This window comes from Octodon degus, unplaced genomic scaffold (assembly GCF_000260255.1).
Source record: "Octodon degus isolate 3935 unplaced genomic scaffold, OctDeg1.0 scaffold00046, whole genome shotgun sequence".
Classification (NCBI taxonomy): domain Eukaryota; kingdom Metazoa; phylum Chordata; class Mammalia; order Rodentia; family Octodontidae; genus Octodon; species Octodon degus.
Window position 1 is genome coordinate 1,072,954 of NW_004524622.1, and position 16,519 is coordinate 1,089,472.

Genomic DNA, 16,519 nt, shown 5'->3' on the forward strand with positions numbered 1-16,519 from the left:
TACTGGAACTAAAGTACAAATCTTTTAACTTCCAATATACTTTTTCTTCTTTTAACTTATAGTACATAAACAATAAACTAGGAAACGGGTATATAGCAATCACATAAAACTTGCAGTTATTTGACACTATTAAAAGTCACAATTATGTTGAATGATACACATAATTAAGCCTTATAAATTACTCTAATTAGCATTATTTTTTTCAAAGCCAAATAAATCTCAGAATTCAAGTCAAGAAGTGATGGATAAGGTTGGGTAGGGGTGGAGGGATGCAAATTCTGTGAGTGTAGGGTTTTGTTTGGTCTAGATTTTTTTTGGGGGGGGTACCTATTTTGTTTATCACTACATAACAAGTGCCTATGGGGCTGGGGAGATAGCTCAGTAAAATAAGTGCTTGCCTGGCAAGCGCAGGGTCCTGAGTTCAATCCCCAGCACCGCAAAAAAACAAGTGCCTAATATACAACTTAGCACATTCTAAGGTACTCAATGTTTACAGACTGTTCAAAGAGATGAAATAATATATTCACTTTGCTGGAGCACACACAGGATCAGGGTATGCTTTGTCAGATGCTGTAAAGTAGTGGTCGCCATCCAAACAAGCTACTCTTTACACATCCTGCAAAGGCTTTAGATCAACAGGGTAAACAAATCATTTATTGCTTTCACTAATAGCATACCTAGGAAATTGATGCTACTGTAAACATCATCTTAACATGTGAATGGGCACACTAACATCTGAAGCCATCAAAGCTAGCGCCAAGCGGCCTTACCCAGGTAAGACTTAGGAATTAGTTGATACTCCACTGCCTAGAATGATACAAAAGGAGCTGGGCATTAAGACCTGGCAGATACTAGGGCACTAGCTCCTGGAAACACGAAAGGAAGGACCCCAGAAGCATTCTGGCTCAAGAGTTCTATCTTCTGGAAAAGACACATAGAGAGAAGGGTCCTTTGGAGGTTCAGCACAGGGAAAAAAGGGGAAGCAAGTAGTTCAAGTTAAAAACTCCAAGAAAGAAAAGAGTACCAAAGTATCAGAAAAATCAAAAAACCAACATTTCAAACAATCATCTTCATTGCTCTCAAAGTAGTAAATATTACTGAAGAAACCAAGTATGCCCTTCCACCACAGTCCCACACTCATATGGCCCAGGAAAATTCTACACACCTCATTACAGGCTTAAAAGGAAGCCCAATAATTACAGAAAGTCATTATGAATAAAAGCAAGTCTCTCAGTTACTCCTCTCCTTGCTGGGACAAAGACCCAACGCCCAAAATGAAGGAAGAAAAGGGAGGTTTCAGTCCATATTCAGCTGGCTCCAAGGCAGACTGGCACAAGGCAGAGGGCAGCAGCTCATGGTGGTGGCAAAGAGCAAGCGCACATGGGAGGAGCAGCAGCAGCAACAGCAGATACAGAGAGCGAGTCTATCTCCCTGAAGTTGCATTAAGGCTCTCTGCCCCAGGCTGGGTGCAGTACTCACACCCATAATCACAGAATCATGTGTTAATCTCAAACTCTAGAAGTCCCCACCCCATGCCTGCATGAGACTTTGGGGGGACACATAGGCGTAAACCATAACATTCATCCCCTGTACCCCAAAGACTCATGCATATCCCTTTATACAAAAGGCATTTCAGTCTATCTCTAAGAGTTGCCAAAGTCCCAACAGTTTCAGTATTACTAAAAAGTCCAAGTCCCAAGTCTCCTCCAAGATCTAAGGTAAACTCTTAGCTGTGAGCCCCTGTACAAATGAAAAGAAAGTTAAACACTTCCAACATTCAATGTACAAGATAAATATTACCATTCTAAAAGGTACACATAGCAGGATACCAAGCTTTGGGACCAACACAAGTCCAAAACCCAGCAGGGAAAATATTAAATCCTACAGTTCCAAGTGGAATATCCAAAGCAATCTGTGGCAAATTGTGTGCTCCATGTGGCTCTGCCTCTAGGGCACTCTTGGTGGTAGCTCCCTCCTTGCAGTTTCCCTTAGATGAACCACGTTCCTGGCTTTTCCAAACTTCTGGGGTTTCCACTGAATAGGCTCCTCACTCACAACTTGACATATTGCCCTCTCAGGGGCACACTGCCTACCTCCTAGGCCTTCTTCTGAAATCTAGGTGGAAGCCTTAACCTTAGAATTCCTATATTCTGCAAGCACCTAAAACCAACACTATGTGGATGATGCCAAGGTCTGCTATCAGCTGGAGCAATAGCCAGGCTTTCTTCTCTGGAAGACAAGTGCCTGGATCACTGAGCACTCTGACCCTGATTCCGAATAACAAATTCTCCATGCTGACACCGTTCTGGAACCTGGTGAGGCTGCTGCCACCATTCTGGAACATGGGGGCTCTGTGGCTTTCCCCTCAAGGCAATGTCCTTCACTCTTGCAATTCTGAGACTGGAAAGGGTGGAGACCTGCTTGCTGCCTTCTGTGATGTCCTCAAGCCATCCTTTCCATTCTCTTGTTCCTTCCCACCAATGGAGATCCTCTCAGCTCTGTCTTTGCATTCCACAGCTTTGTTGGAGCTTCCTTTCTGGCCGAACTCACAACATTTTAAATCATCCTACTTGGCTCTTTGCTCTCGATTCTCAACAAAGCTGACTAAAAGCCCCCAACAACAGCCTTGTCACTGCCTCAGTATTCCACTGCATTGACATACCTTCTGCCAGCTTAATCAGTCTGCCATGTTTAACCTCAGTGTCAGGAAAAGTCTGGACACAAGCAAAATGCAGACAAAGTTTCTGCCAAGCCAAAACAGACATTGTCTGGAATCTAACAGCCAATGCAGTCCTTCTTCCCAGCAGAAACCTCCCCAGCCTGGTCTTTACAGGCAGTCTTTCTATCAGCCTTCTGGTCTTCTGAGTTCGGACCAGAGTTTCCCATACAGAACAGCTGAAGCTGTTCCAGCGCTTTGCTTGTAGGCAACATCTCCAAACCTTTCCTATTCCTTCCCATAAGCCATTTCCAAAAACTGATAATCCACATGGTCAGGTTAGTCACAGCAAAGATCCCACTTATCTGGTACCAAATTCTGTCTCAGAATCTTAATCTTCTCTTGTTGCTGGAACAAATACTCGACACCCAAAATAAAGGAAAGGTTTATTTAGCTCAGTTACTGGAGATTTCAGACCATACTCGGCTGGCTCCAAGGCACACTGGCACATGGCAGAGGGCAACCTTTCGTGGCGATGGTGGCAAACAGCAGAGAGCAAAAGGGAGGAGTAGCAGCAAAAATGACTATAGAGAGGAAATCTGTCTCCCTTAAGTTGCATTAAGGCTATACGCCCCAGGTTGGGTGTAGTACTCATACCCATAATCTCAGCCTTGATCATGACTTAATCTCAAACTCTAGAAGTCCCTGCCACATGACTGACTGTATGAGGCTTTGGGAGGACACCTAGATATAAACCATAACATTAGGTTAAACCTCAAGAACTGATAAAAATTGTATCAACTCTACTCTGAAGAAATACAAGGCTACAAAAACTGTAGCCTTGCACATGAATTAAGTGCAGTTAACTTCTTGCAAATATAAAACTACAGGTGCAAATATGCCATCAGAAATGTGAAATCTGAAATGTCATAATAGTGATGAAAAAACAATAGGCAGATATGAAACAAAAAAGAAAGAGAAAAGAAACTGGGAAAAAATTATTTTCAAAATGAACAATTACAATATAAGATATCTAGTGACAGAACTGAAAACACTAAAGGATATAGTGGATGGGAATGAAAAGCATATAATGAGGCATTGAGAAAAGATCAGAAAGTGACAGGCAAAGCAGATTCAACTTACATATAATCTGGAGTTCTTAAATAAGAAAAGCAAATAATAAAATAGGATTAATACTTTATTTTATAATACAAACGTTTTCTGAAAATTAATCTGCATATTCAAAGGCCCCTAAAAGAAAAAAAAATGGCCAGCTTTATTCATATTCCAGTAAAATGATTAGACATTCAAATTAAAAACATTATTTACCTTCTCCAAACAAAGACCAAATTATTTGCTTGTTTGTTTGTTTTACCAGTACTGGTGATTGAACTCAGGACCTTGGGCTTGCCACGCAAGTGCTTATTCTACTGAGCTATCTCCCTGGCCTATTTGCAAAACAAAATTAAACACTAGATTTGCTTATAACATGGCAAGATATAGAAGACTGCCAAGAAACTGAAAAATGTTGGCTAAAAATTTTATGAGCAAGTTGCCTTTCATGTAGCAACACTAAAGAAAAGCATTTTAAACATGCAAGAACATGGAAAGAACTATAAATAGTTGTTGAGGAAACTACTGCTTGATTAGCTTTCTTTTAAAAGATGATTTTGGAAAAGTACCACAAAAGGAAAGGTAGAGAACATTAGCTGGGCCTGATTATGCTGCAGGGTAACTAAAAACAAGACAGAGCCCAGCATCTCTGTCTCCATCTTGCGTGCCTCTCCAATTATCTCAGAACTCTAAGTCACACCCCAATTCAGTTCTGTGTGTAGACATGTTACCACTTAAAAGTCTCTTATACAAGATTTATTGGCTTAAATTTACCAAACCCATCTTATCCCCCTTCAAAGCTGAAGACACAAAGATAAAAGTATAGTTAGTTCTTAGAATTTACAGGGACATCTAATTGTCAGCTTTAACCATGTCCAACTCCAGGTCCTCTGGAGCAATACCTAGAGCTCTCTAGTCATTACCCTGAACCTTTAATCACCTCAGATGCCTGGAAACTCAAAGTCCCAAAGACCACCCCCAATAAGCTCACCTCCCCACAAGTGGGAGCAATTACTCCTACAGGGAACTGTGAAGGTACCCAAAGCAGGAGCTCTCATCTCACAGGCTCTGAACAGCTCTCTCAGGTGGTGATGGCTTTGCCAGCACCTCATAAAATTAGTCCTGAGATTGACTGAGACTGGTGGCCAAGCCTGGTCTACTGGGACACCAGGGCTGAGGCTTTGCCCTAAGAACTCCAGTAACAGCTACACTGTGCTTACCTGTGGATCAATGACTAGAACAAATGTGGAGATGAGTACAGGATTAGTATGTAAATATTATCCATTATACCAAAGTAGAAATAGCATAATTTGTTTTTTAAACCACAGAAGCCAGAAAAGGGGAAAACACAGCAAATTATGAACCTTGACAAGGACACAAAGAAGCAAGATTATGTAACTAAAAGTGAGAAAATAGCAGAAGTCTAACAGACAGGAAGAACTAACAGCATTAAAGGTATCATATATATACAGTGTTTGGTATAGGATCTGTTTCACTATGTAACTCAGACAGATAGTGATCCTCCTGATCTCAGCCTCCCCAGCACTGGGATTACAGGCGTGTGCCACCACACTCGTCTCAGTGGCCGGCTTAGCACATATGGAGGCAGGGCCTGCATGGCATGTGGTGCTGGGGATCAAAACCCAGTCCCTGCGCTTGCCTAAACAGGCGCTTAGTCTGCTGAGCTATCTTGCTGCCCCACTGTATATATTTTTAAACGTCAAAGTTCAGTAACTACTAAAATTTACATAGATTTTCCCAAATTAAATCAAATGTGTCAGTCATACTAAATATGAACTTAATTTCCCCATGAAACAAAAAACACAATTTCAAAGGGAACCACAAATGCTAAAAATAAAGAGATGGACAAAAATATACCAAATCAAAACACTTAAGAAAGCAGAGTATGTGATTTTGTGATCAGGAAAGGTAGACTTCAGGCGAAATGCACTAAATGAGATATAACAAAAGACACCTTGTAACGAAAGCCTGCAAGTGACACTGACGATAAGTAACCAACACACAAATGTTACACAGCATCTTCAAAAAGCAGAAAGTTCAGCTGATGGACAAAGACAGCAACTCCTTAATAACAAAACAAAAGGTTTAAGCTATCTATTTTACAACAAGACATTTCAGGAGGTCAAAAAGTAAGATGATGCAAGACTTTAAAACAGTAATTAATCATCACATGAACACAAATAGCAAATTGTGCACACCCATAAAAAATCCAATGAAACAATCATGCAAATGGATGGCATTAAGTCTTTAAGAAATTTCAAGTTATCCAATAAAGCCTAAAAAAATTCTGTTTTTGAGAAAGATGCAGTTAAATTAATTTCTCTATTGGCAATGGTATAATACTATGTTTTGAATAAATCCTCTCATGGGAAAAACACAAAACATCATTTTAGGCAATGTTAAGCACAGGTATCAGCTTAATATCCACACAACTGTATGTCTATATACATATATACACAGACCCACAAGGAACTTATTTTTAATTTTATCATAAAAAATAAGAATTGATGGGTGGAGAGACATAGGATAAAGCAAATACTACAGCGATATACCAATTACAGAATCTCTGCAGCAGGCATATGAGTTCTTTACTGTACAATTCTCTGTATGCTAGAAAATTCTAATTCCTGTGTGTTGGGAAAAAAACTGCAAAGAAATCTTGAATTTGCCTAAGTAGGTTTAGTTCTATAAAATGAAACTATTTAACATAATTACAGTATAAAAATAAGGAAAGGAGATTTTCACCATAAGAGATACAAATATAAAACAAAATAATTCATGTAAATAAAAGGCCAAAATATGAATATAAACTCAAGATTTAATTTGCATAGCTATGCTCACTGAAAGGGCCTAAAAACAATGATTTCTAGTTTTGTTTTCGGGTTTGTTTTTTTTTTTTAATTTGGTACAGGGTCTCACTACACGTACTGGACTCATAGTGATCCTCCTCTTTTCAGCCTTCCAAGCAGTGGGATTACAGGTGCGTGCCACCACACCCTGTCTCATTCTCCCACACTCCAGGGATCAAACTCGGGTCCCTATGTCTGCCTAAGCAGGTGCTTTAATCCGCTAAGCTATCTGAACAGCCCTATTGATTTCTAATAACAATGAGCTCAGCAAATACCAGACTTAGTTCTAAAATGGACTCAGCATGTAAGAGAAGCAAGACAGAGACATGGCTAACACACAGGTCAGAACGGAGGAAACACAAGGCAACCCTGGGTCTTCCTTTATGTCAGAAAGCAACAAGCTTCTTGAGGACTGATAAAGGCTATGAAAAACACAAACACACCACCTCCAGGCAACTCCCACTGAAGAAATTTGGTACAAGCTTAGTACCAAAAATACTAATGACAATAATGCATAGAACAAGTACAATTTTTTAAATAAATATGTAGAAAAACTGAAATTCTCTTCTTTACAGATAAGCATCAGCCAATAAATATTGGAAAATAATAAAATTAAATGATCACTGTTTTATAAATCCTATTATAACTGACTTTAGCAAAGATCACAAATGGATGAGAAAAGCATGAAATTAAAGCTTGTTGGATAACAGAATAGTAAGCCCTCATACCCCAAGATTACTTACAAAATGGGAAAACCAATATGCCACAAAATAGGTGGCTAAGCTGGTACACAGTACCAAACCTTACCTAGAAAAATTCTTGCAAATGTTTAACCTGAGTCTGATCAAACCTTTAGATCCATAGTTACAGCAAAAACAAAGACTATAACAAAAGGCTCAAAGATAACACAAAGAAAGAATTTTAAACAAGTGCAAAATATAGAAATTTTTATGTTTTAAGGATTAAGATGAAATCTGGACTTCTCAAAATGAATGAGAGGGGCTTTTAGAAGAAGAATAACTAAAAGAAACCAGAGACATAACCAAAAGGTCACATGAATTTTTGATTGAATGCTGATGTGAGGGGAAAAATCTTAAGATTTAACAACTAAATAAGTTGAACATAAACTGAGTAGATTACTGGGGAGTATTAATATTTTGCTTATAGTTATATTTTGATTATCAAGGCAATTCTGATGTAGCAGTTAACGACTCAAAGCAAAAGAGGTTCTGCTAAGAGGGAATGAGAGAGGGCACTTCACTGTATAAGCAAAGGCTCTGGAGACAAGAGTATTTAACAACTGGGAACACAGATCAAGTATTCATCTGTAACACATATGTAAAGCAAAAGTTGAGTCAGCCATGGTGGCCCACACCTGTAATCATAGCACTGGGGAGGCTGAGGCAGGAGGATCACTGTTAAGTTAGAGGCCAGCCTGGGCTACAAAGTGAGTTCAAGTCGAGCTAGAACTGCATAGAGAAACCCTGTCTCAAAAGGACAAAAAAAAAAAAAAAAGAAAGAAAGAAACTGAGAGGTAAGTTGGACACACATACATGCCTGTAATGCCAGGTGTCTGGGGAGGGGGGCGCTAAAGCAAGTGGAGGGCAAATTCAAGGCCAGTCTGGGGAGCTTAACAGGACCATGTCATAAAAGGCTGAGGACACGGTGCAGTGGTAAAGAGCTGGCCTTGCATGCAAAAGGCCTTGGGTTTGATCCTGAGAGGGGTGGACAACTATGAAAGTGTTTGAAAACAAATTTAATTAAAATTTGGTAAGGGCAAGCATTAGCTGCTTCTTAAGAAGGGGTTTGATAGAAGTAGTCATATAAGTAGGCTATCAGAAGTCATATAAGTAGGCTATCTACCTAACAGAAGCAGTAAAAGGGAGGATAGTGTAGTTTACCATTTAAAAGACAAGCGATTAATAGCTTGCTGTAAACAAGCCATCTACTATATAAACTGAAGAAGGACTCTTTCACCTTCTCCCCAATCTAGAAAAATTTCTACATCCACTTTCTCGGATCAGTTGGAGTCCACTTTGAATTGTACATAAATCTGAGTCTTTTTTATTTTTCAGGCAGTATAATAGAAGGCAGTTCATACTTACATACAAGTTGAGATAACGTTTTAGTTATACAGTATTACTGGAATACTACGGTAATGAAATGTTCAGCTAGCTATGCATCTTCTCAGAACACATGTAGTTTAAAGCAGATCACCACGGATTTCCTAACTGGAGTGTTGCATCGAAACCACACGGTGAATGCTTTCAATTCTTTCAAGGTTGGTACAAAAGTAACACTATTTTAGTACACAAAGACTAAGTAAATGCATAGTGTGTGTTGGGGTATTAGGGCTTAATTCTTTCCTGGAATCCCAGGAAACTAATCTTATGAACTAATCTTTAAAAAGGCTCCAAAAGGAAGTAAGATTAGTTGACAGATTTAATAAACTCAGATTGAAAAATAGCTGCAGACTGTCTGCAGAACAGCTGCCTGGAAGGAGGACACTGAGTGAGGCTCTGTTAGGTGAGCCCTGAGGAAGCCGGCGCATGCCTTGGGAGCGCCTCAGTTCCCTAACCAAGTTATTCTGCTATTTAATCCATCTGTGTGTCCTTAAATATTTGCCCCAAAATGATAAAGGATTAGCCATAAACAGGTAAGTGTTAAGATCTACAGCTGCTCACCATGGCACCAGAGTAGGGGAAAGGCCGCACACTTTTATTTTGAAGGACCACAGGCTTTAAGTTGTCTGGCTTCATGTCTCAGCCCCACAGGCACTGTGTGCTGCTCCTAGGTGTCCAGGTATGTACTGGTGCTAAATCCTGGTTTCCAATTCTTCCATACACCTAGGAACGCGGTCAGTTATCACCCACAAATGTCCTGACATTGCAGGCCACCCCCCATCTTCCAGTGCGACCTCTCCGTGCTGGTCCTGCGCAGTACGCTCATCTCCCACCTAAGCTCCATGTCGTTACTTCTTTCTCTGGGAATGCCGCGTCACTCCCACTCATTGCCCTGAACCCTCCGTCCTTCACAAGCAACAAGACCTAGATCCACATCCCTTACTGGACATCCCTGTCCTGACATTCCATACTTGTTTGATTCGTCTTTGAAAAGTCCAGTCTTACTGTCTGTACTGTTAACATTCTGTCATAAAAATTTAAAAGACAGACTAGCTCTCATTAATGTTGTTTATCCTATAAATCCAGTACAAAATGCAGCATTTTGTGTCTCAAAGACTAAGTAAGCTAAGAAACCAGCTCGAGTCTTTCAAGGCAAGACGCCTTGAAAACGTGTGTACGCTGCGCCTCGCTGCACACTGCTTTTATGCACCCACACCTCAGCGCAGGGCCTGGTACGTGCTCACGCTATCTTCACTCAACAGGTACCTGGGGAGCAGGGGCTGACTCATCAAATGGCTTAATTTGCAGGACTCTCTTCAAGGAACTAAGCCACCACAAGGCTCATTCATCCCTGCATCATTTTTATCAAGCATTATAATTTCCATTTGTATCTGATCAGTGGCCTCAGGTATTATTTGCACCTATACAATGAGGTTGTAAACAGACAAATCGATAGAGAATACTCAATTTAAAACATTGCACAAATAATTTCAATAAAATGGGCAGCAATGTTATTATGAGTGATAAATATGAATATATGTACAAAAACAAAGATACTTTCATCTACAAAAGATAATCACAAAAAAACTAAAATACATATTTTTAGTGAAGAGCCCAAGATTCCAACTCCTCCCATCTATGCTATATAAAATTAACAGAGATTAGGCTTCATGTTTTTTATACACCAACAACTTCAGAAAAGTTATACTAAGAAAATGGGCCAATGCAAAAATCATAATAAATATTTTAAGAGCATTCAATATGGAGGTAGATGTGGGTCTCGGCATATTCTAGACACTGTGAGAAAAGACATAATTGATTACTCAGTTTTATACCTTCTTAAATAAGAACTTCTTACATTTTTCCTCTGAAACTTTCCTGACCTTAACACAATACCATAAAAGCGGAAAACACAACCCAAAACCGTACAATTCTCCTACTTCATCTAAAAATTTCATCTTCTAAGATATGCCGTATCTCTTTCTAAGGCTTTGCACCTCTCCTGATATATCATCATGCACTCTTAGTGACATATGCGACCTGCTTTGAGAAGCAATAACTAAAACTAATGGATACACATCAAAAAAGTAGCTTTCTAGATTGTGATATGGGAGCAACTTCACTACTACTGCCTAGGATGCATAACCAGAGAATTATTTGACATTTGCTGAGTACTAAGAATGCAAAGATTTACTCAGAAAATCTTAGCTGTCATTGGCTTCTGTTACTAACTAGATACAGGTCCTTAAGTGCTCACCATACGAAAGAACATGCCAGGAGATTCTTAGGGGTTTTTTTCCATTCATAAGCTTATATCTTTAATTTGCTGCCCACTCATTTTAACTTTTTATTATTCCTGGTATATCTCTAAGCAACTGTTTTCTCTTTCTATATTCAACTACCAGACTTGGTCAGTTCTCCTTAAAATAGTCCGTTGATCCTTGCTTCTTAACCACATTTGTTTCATAGTAATTTTCTGAGCATAACAAAGTTGCCCACCAAAAGCTGCTGCTTTATAGTAACTGTACTTAACTCTGTTGTCAAAGTGTTTATGATGTCAGCTGCTACTTGAGTGTTTCTTTTTACAAAGGTTTAGTGATTCCACATTTGTTGTTAAGTTCAAATATTGAGGTACATTGAAAGTCAGAGGTAAATTATGCTACTAACCATTGTCCAGCTGGATTTGCAATCTGCTCTCCTAATTTCTGTAGCTCAGAGGTATAAGCCATTATTCGAGCATTGCACACCATGAGATTCTTAACTGCACGTAAAACCTGGTCTTTCTGAGTGCTCAGGGAAAGGAGTTTCCATATTCCTTCTCGAATTCGAATTTCTAAGTCTATTTTCTCTTGAAGGCTGCAGTCCTAAAATAAAGACAAAAGCATTTTAAAAAGATAGCAAAAGTATACATTTCTGGGCCAGGGAGATAGTTCAGTGACATAAGCACTTGCTTCACAAACTCAAGGTCCTCAGTTTGATCCCTGGTACCAAAAACAAAACAAAACAAAAACATTTCTTTTTACTTTTAATGAATGAAAAATATATTGCTATCAATCATTTTATACTATTGGGAAAACTGTAATATCTAACATACTAAAGTAGAGCTATTATTAAAAGCTCTTTGCAGCTGTCATGGTAGTAAATGCCTGTAATCACAAAACCTGAGAGGCTGAGGAAGGAGAATCACTGTGAGTTTGAGGCCAGTCTGAGGTCCACAGTGAGTTCATGACCAGCCTGAACTACATAGGGCGACCCTGTATTAATCAATTGATCAAACAATCAAAGCTCTTTGCAAAAGCTTAATTTCTGCTGTTATCAGAAGTCTTTATAACCTACTGAATAAGCCGAACAAAAAGATGAGAAACATTACATGTTCTTACTCTATGCTAGATTGAAAGTGCCCCCCCAATTCATGTCTATCCATAACCTCAGAACATAACCTTTACTGACTACATACAAAGCTCTGCAGATGATATTAAGATAAAGTCCTAGTGGGCTATGATGGGCATCAAATTCAGTAACCAGGGCCCTTATAAAAGGCCATATGAAGAGAGACTGTGATAATGCCAAGGAGCACCTAGGACTAATGGCTCTAGCAATAAGCAGAGACTAAAAAAGACAACTTCCAGTCAGAGCATAGCTCTGCCAATACCTTGATTTCAGACTTCTGATCTCCAGAACTATAAAAAGAGAGAAAAAAACATGTCTTTTTCTAAACCATACAATGCTGGTCATTTGTTATGACAGCCTTAGGAAACATACAATATAATGTGAATAATAGGACACATGCACACACACACCCCACCCAAATAATATCGCGGTGCTGTAAGATGTAGTTGAAGATTCTGAATTAATCAAGGACAAACTTCTGGGAAGGACAGATGCTGAAGAAAGGAACCAAACCTCAGCTATATGGAGATAACAGGTCATTTATCATAATGGGCAGTGTAAATAAAACCCCAGCAATAGCAGTGTGAAACCACTGTGCTTAGAAATGTCAGAGGCCTTGGCTACCTGGAACACAGACTGAAAATACAGTTCTGGACATATCTTAGGGTTTTTGTTGGTTTTGTTTTGAATATATTTGGTTGTTACCGGGTCTCACTACACATCTAGGACTTGTGGTGATCCTCCTGTTTTCAGCCTCCCCAGCACTGGGATTACCTGGTCTCAGTGGCTGGCTCAGTGCACCTGGGGGCAGGGTCAGTGCAGCATGGTGTGCTAGGGATTGAGCCATGGACTCTGCGCTTGCCTAAACGTGCATAAGCAGGCTTTAGTCTGCTGATTATCTCACCGGCCCCTCTATTCTAGTTTTCAGAGTCATGAGGGAATCCCCAAGTACTTTAATTCTGAAAGCCCTTTATTTAATGATCCTACAATGGCCTGACTCTGTTTCATTTTTAGCATTAAACTTCTACAAACTGAATGTACAGTTCTGATTTTATTCATAGTCACTTTGTAAAAATTCTAAATCATGGAGATATTCTTTTTACAGCAAAAAGGCTTACTGTCTATTTCTAAACATTAAGTGACCATCCTGGGGTATATACATTTAAAAAAATGAAAATACTTCTAATATATCAAAATATAAATTTCAAAATGTGAATGAACTCGAACATCAAAAGTTCCAGGTATTAAAGTCAATTAAAGAAAAAACAAGATGATGGTTGGGAACTACTAGTCTATGAAGACCCCTCCCCCAAGAAAAACAAACAATAGTACATGGATTTGGCTATTCAATCAACTGTACTATTCACATGCTGAAAACATCTGTAAATTGCCTTCTATAATTAAAACACTTAATCACCACATAAAAACCGCTTGTAGTGACGCAGCTCAAAAGTGGAGCAGGGATGATGTAAACTATGTAACTGTAGCCATTTGTTGGTTTCCCTCTTTACATGTGACTAAATTGCAACAACTCCATTTCATCTTTTTATAACTTATCAGCCTCAAAGTAAATTCTTCTTTAATATAATTAGCAAGTGATGATAAGGACTCTATCTGTGACCTGCTTGTGTGAAGAAATGCACTCGGTAACTGGCGCCTGTTGGAAAGCACTAGCGGGAGCAACCTGGTGCTGCGTGGTAGCTTCACCCCACAACTCAAATATGAATAAACACTATCTAGGGTGATTCAATCCAACTTTGCTTTTTAAATGGAGAAATGAAGTGACAAGCTGAAGTAGCACAGAGCTTCTCAATGCAGGCTCCCCTCTAGAATGACCTGAGGCACACAGGAAGGGTCTTGGGAAAGTCTTAACTCTGTCACTCTCAACTAATGAGCACCTATGAAGGCGAAACAGGATCTTTTTGCGCTCTCTGTTCTTTTTCTCTTTGTTTTCCAATATCTCCAGTGATTCAGTGTCCAGGATAAAGAACTACTGCTGGATTACTGGAAATTCTACAGCAATCTTCAAAGTTGCAACAACCTGAAGGAACCAGCAGGTGGCTGCAGCCACATTAAGGAATCAGTCTGGGTTTAGGCTTTCCACACGGTGAATGAAGATTCTCTTTTCCTAAATTTTCAAGGTCTCCATAAAATCAGAGGTTAGGAAATAGTGGAGAAAAAATATAAAGTCAGAGTTTCAAAATATGGATATGAAAATGACATTAATATTTATTTTGGAAATGAGACAGTAGACATTACTATCAGAGTTTTACCCTTAACAGCAGGTGTTAGCCAACTACAGCCTGTTACACCTATTTTTTATATGAAGTTGTATTAGAGCACAACCACACCCACTCATATGATCTGACTACTTTCAAGCTATACTGGCAGAGAATTTCAAGAGAAACAGCAGGACAAGCAAAGCTAAAAATATGTATTTTCTGGCCCTCTCTCCACCCCAATGAACACAAGTAGTAAACTATAACCTACCTACCTTCCTTCCTGAGGCAGATCTCAGGGTAGTGTGAGTTAAGTGGCTCTGAGAAGGAAGACAGAAGCAGGATAAACTGGGAAGTGTGTGTAAGCATGGCTTTTTAATAGCATTAATAGTAATTTAAAAGGCTATTTTTCCCTCCTTGGTAGATTTTATTTTAAAGAGAAAAAACAATTAAAAGTGATACAGAATTTCAAGATGATAGGAATTATATTGCATTGCATATTGTTATGTTCCAAGTAGTTGCTCAGATTACCAGACATAAGCATGCAAAATTGATCAAACAATATAAGTACTGTTCTTTTCAATGAGCTAACAGAAATTAGGAGTACAACTAACTTAGCTATCTTGTGTGTATATATGTATATATTTTTTTCCTTTCTTCCTCTTCTGGCTTTTCTCCTTCCCCCATCCTTGTTTTGGCCAGTGCTCTCCTGCCAACTTCTTTTAGTATATATATACATCTACTCTTTCCATGCAGAAAAAACCTCTGGACAAGTAATACTAACTGGCTCTACCAAAGACTGGGTTGCTGGAGGCAGGCCATAGGGCTTCTCTTCTGAATAATAAGTATGAAAGCGCTGCTAGGGAGGACCTGGAGTCTAGTGCCATCCCTAAAGGGAATGATGATTATGTAATGAGGATGCAGTGAGCACTTAGTGGTGATATTTGCTGACCACAAAAAAGGAAGAATACTTACCCAGCTGGGGAGATACCATGCCCTCAAACATGGAAGAACAAGGAGCTAAAATCATCTCTCGCTGCCTCAGCTACAGGCACATGCCCAGGGAGAGACAGCTGATCAGGACCAATGAGGAAACCGTGCCTCCCCGAGCAGAGTGGAACATGGCAGTCCTCTTCTACTTCTGGTCAAATTTTCTGAATAATGATTTGCTTATACTAAAATGAATTAGAAGCCTTTGTCACTGTTCTGAGCCTGTAGATACAAAGTCAAGCTGATAAAAAAAACCAAATGGATAAGACAAGCCTAAGAATGAAGTAGAATACCTTAAAATTTAAAAACATAAATCCAGTGTGGTGGCACATGGCATATCACAGCATTTGAAAGGCTGAGCAGAAGGACTGCCAGAGTTCCAGGCCAGCCTGGGCTACATAGTGAGTTTGAAGTCTTAACACAGTGAGGCCCTGCCTCAAAAACTTTTTTTTTTTTTTTTTTTTTGCAGAACCAGGGATTGAACTCAGGCCCTTGTGTTTGCCAGGCAAGTGCTTATTCTACTGAGCTATCTCCCTGGCCCGTGCTTTTTTCTTTTCTTTTTTTGCAGAAAAAACATAGGGCTGGGCTCCGCAGTAGAGCAATTGGCCTAGCACGTTCAAGGTCTTGTGTTTTATTCCAGTGTCACAAACAAACAATATATCCACATTATGCCAAAAAGCAGACCAGATACACTGTACAGAGAAAATGCAAAGGACTGCCAGTAAGATAAGGAAGTACCCAGCAGTAATCCTGACAGAACTTCTCGTGCACTAAGGAATGTAGTGAAGACATGGTAGCTAAGACGCCAAGGGGAAGATAAGGGGCAAGTGTCTGCAGAGGGCACACACAGAACAGCTCCATTTTCTAAAAGAAACTGTATTTAAGAATGGTTTATGTGCAGTACAAGTCTGTAATTAATACCGGCCATCCTGGGAAACAGAAATGGAGAGTTCTTAAGTTCATTTTTCTGGATACATATATTTTTCTGCAATGAGGCATTCAATCTCAAGTTTTATTTTAAATTTTTTTTTTTTTTTTTTTGGTGGTTGTTGCTTTATTTTGTTTAACACACACAGAACAGACCTCATACAACAAACTTTAGTGTGTAGAACACAATAAGTCGGTGAGACAATTCCACCAAATAGGGAATTATACACA

General features: G+C 39.3%; 1 protein-coding gene across 3 annotated transcripts in view; it reads right to left on the reverse strand.

Moving 5' to 3' along the window:
- Nucleotides 1-16,519, reverse strand: part of Rtkn2 (rhotekin 2) — a 74,823-nt gene that overhangs the window by 55,107 nt on the left and 3,197 nt on the right. For 2 of the 3 annotated variants that reach the window (XM_023716146.1, XM_023716145.1), the window contains exon 2: nucleotides 11,430-11,626. The exons of the other annotated variant lie outside the window; for it this stretch is intronic. In XM_023716146.1, the coding sequence (XP_023571914.1) occupies nucleotides 11,430-11,512 (83 nt within the window). In that variant the 5' untranslated portion in view covers nucleotides 11,513-11,626. The remainder of the gene's footprint in view (nucleotides 1-11,429; nucleotides 11,627-16,519) is intronic. 3 annotated transcript variants of the gene reach the window in all.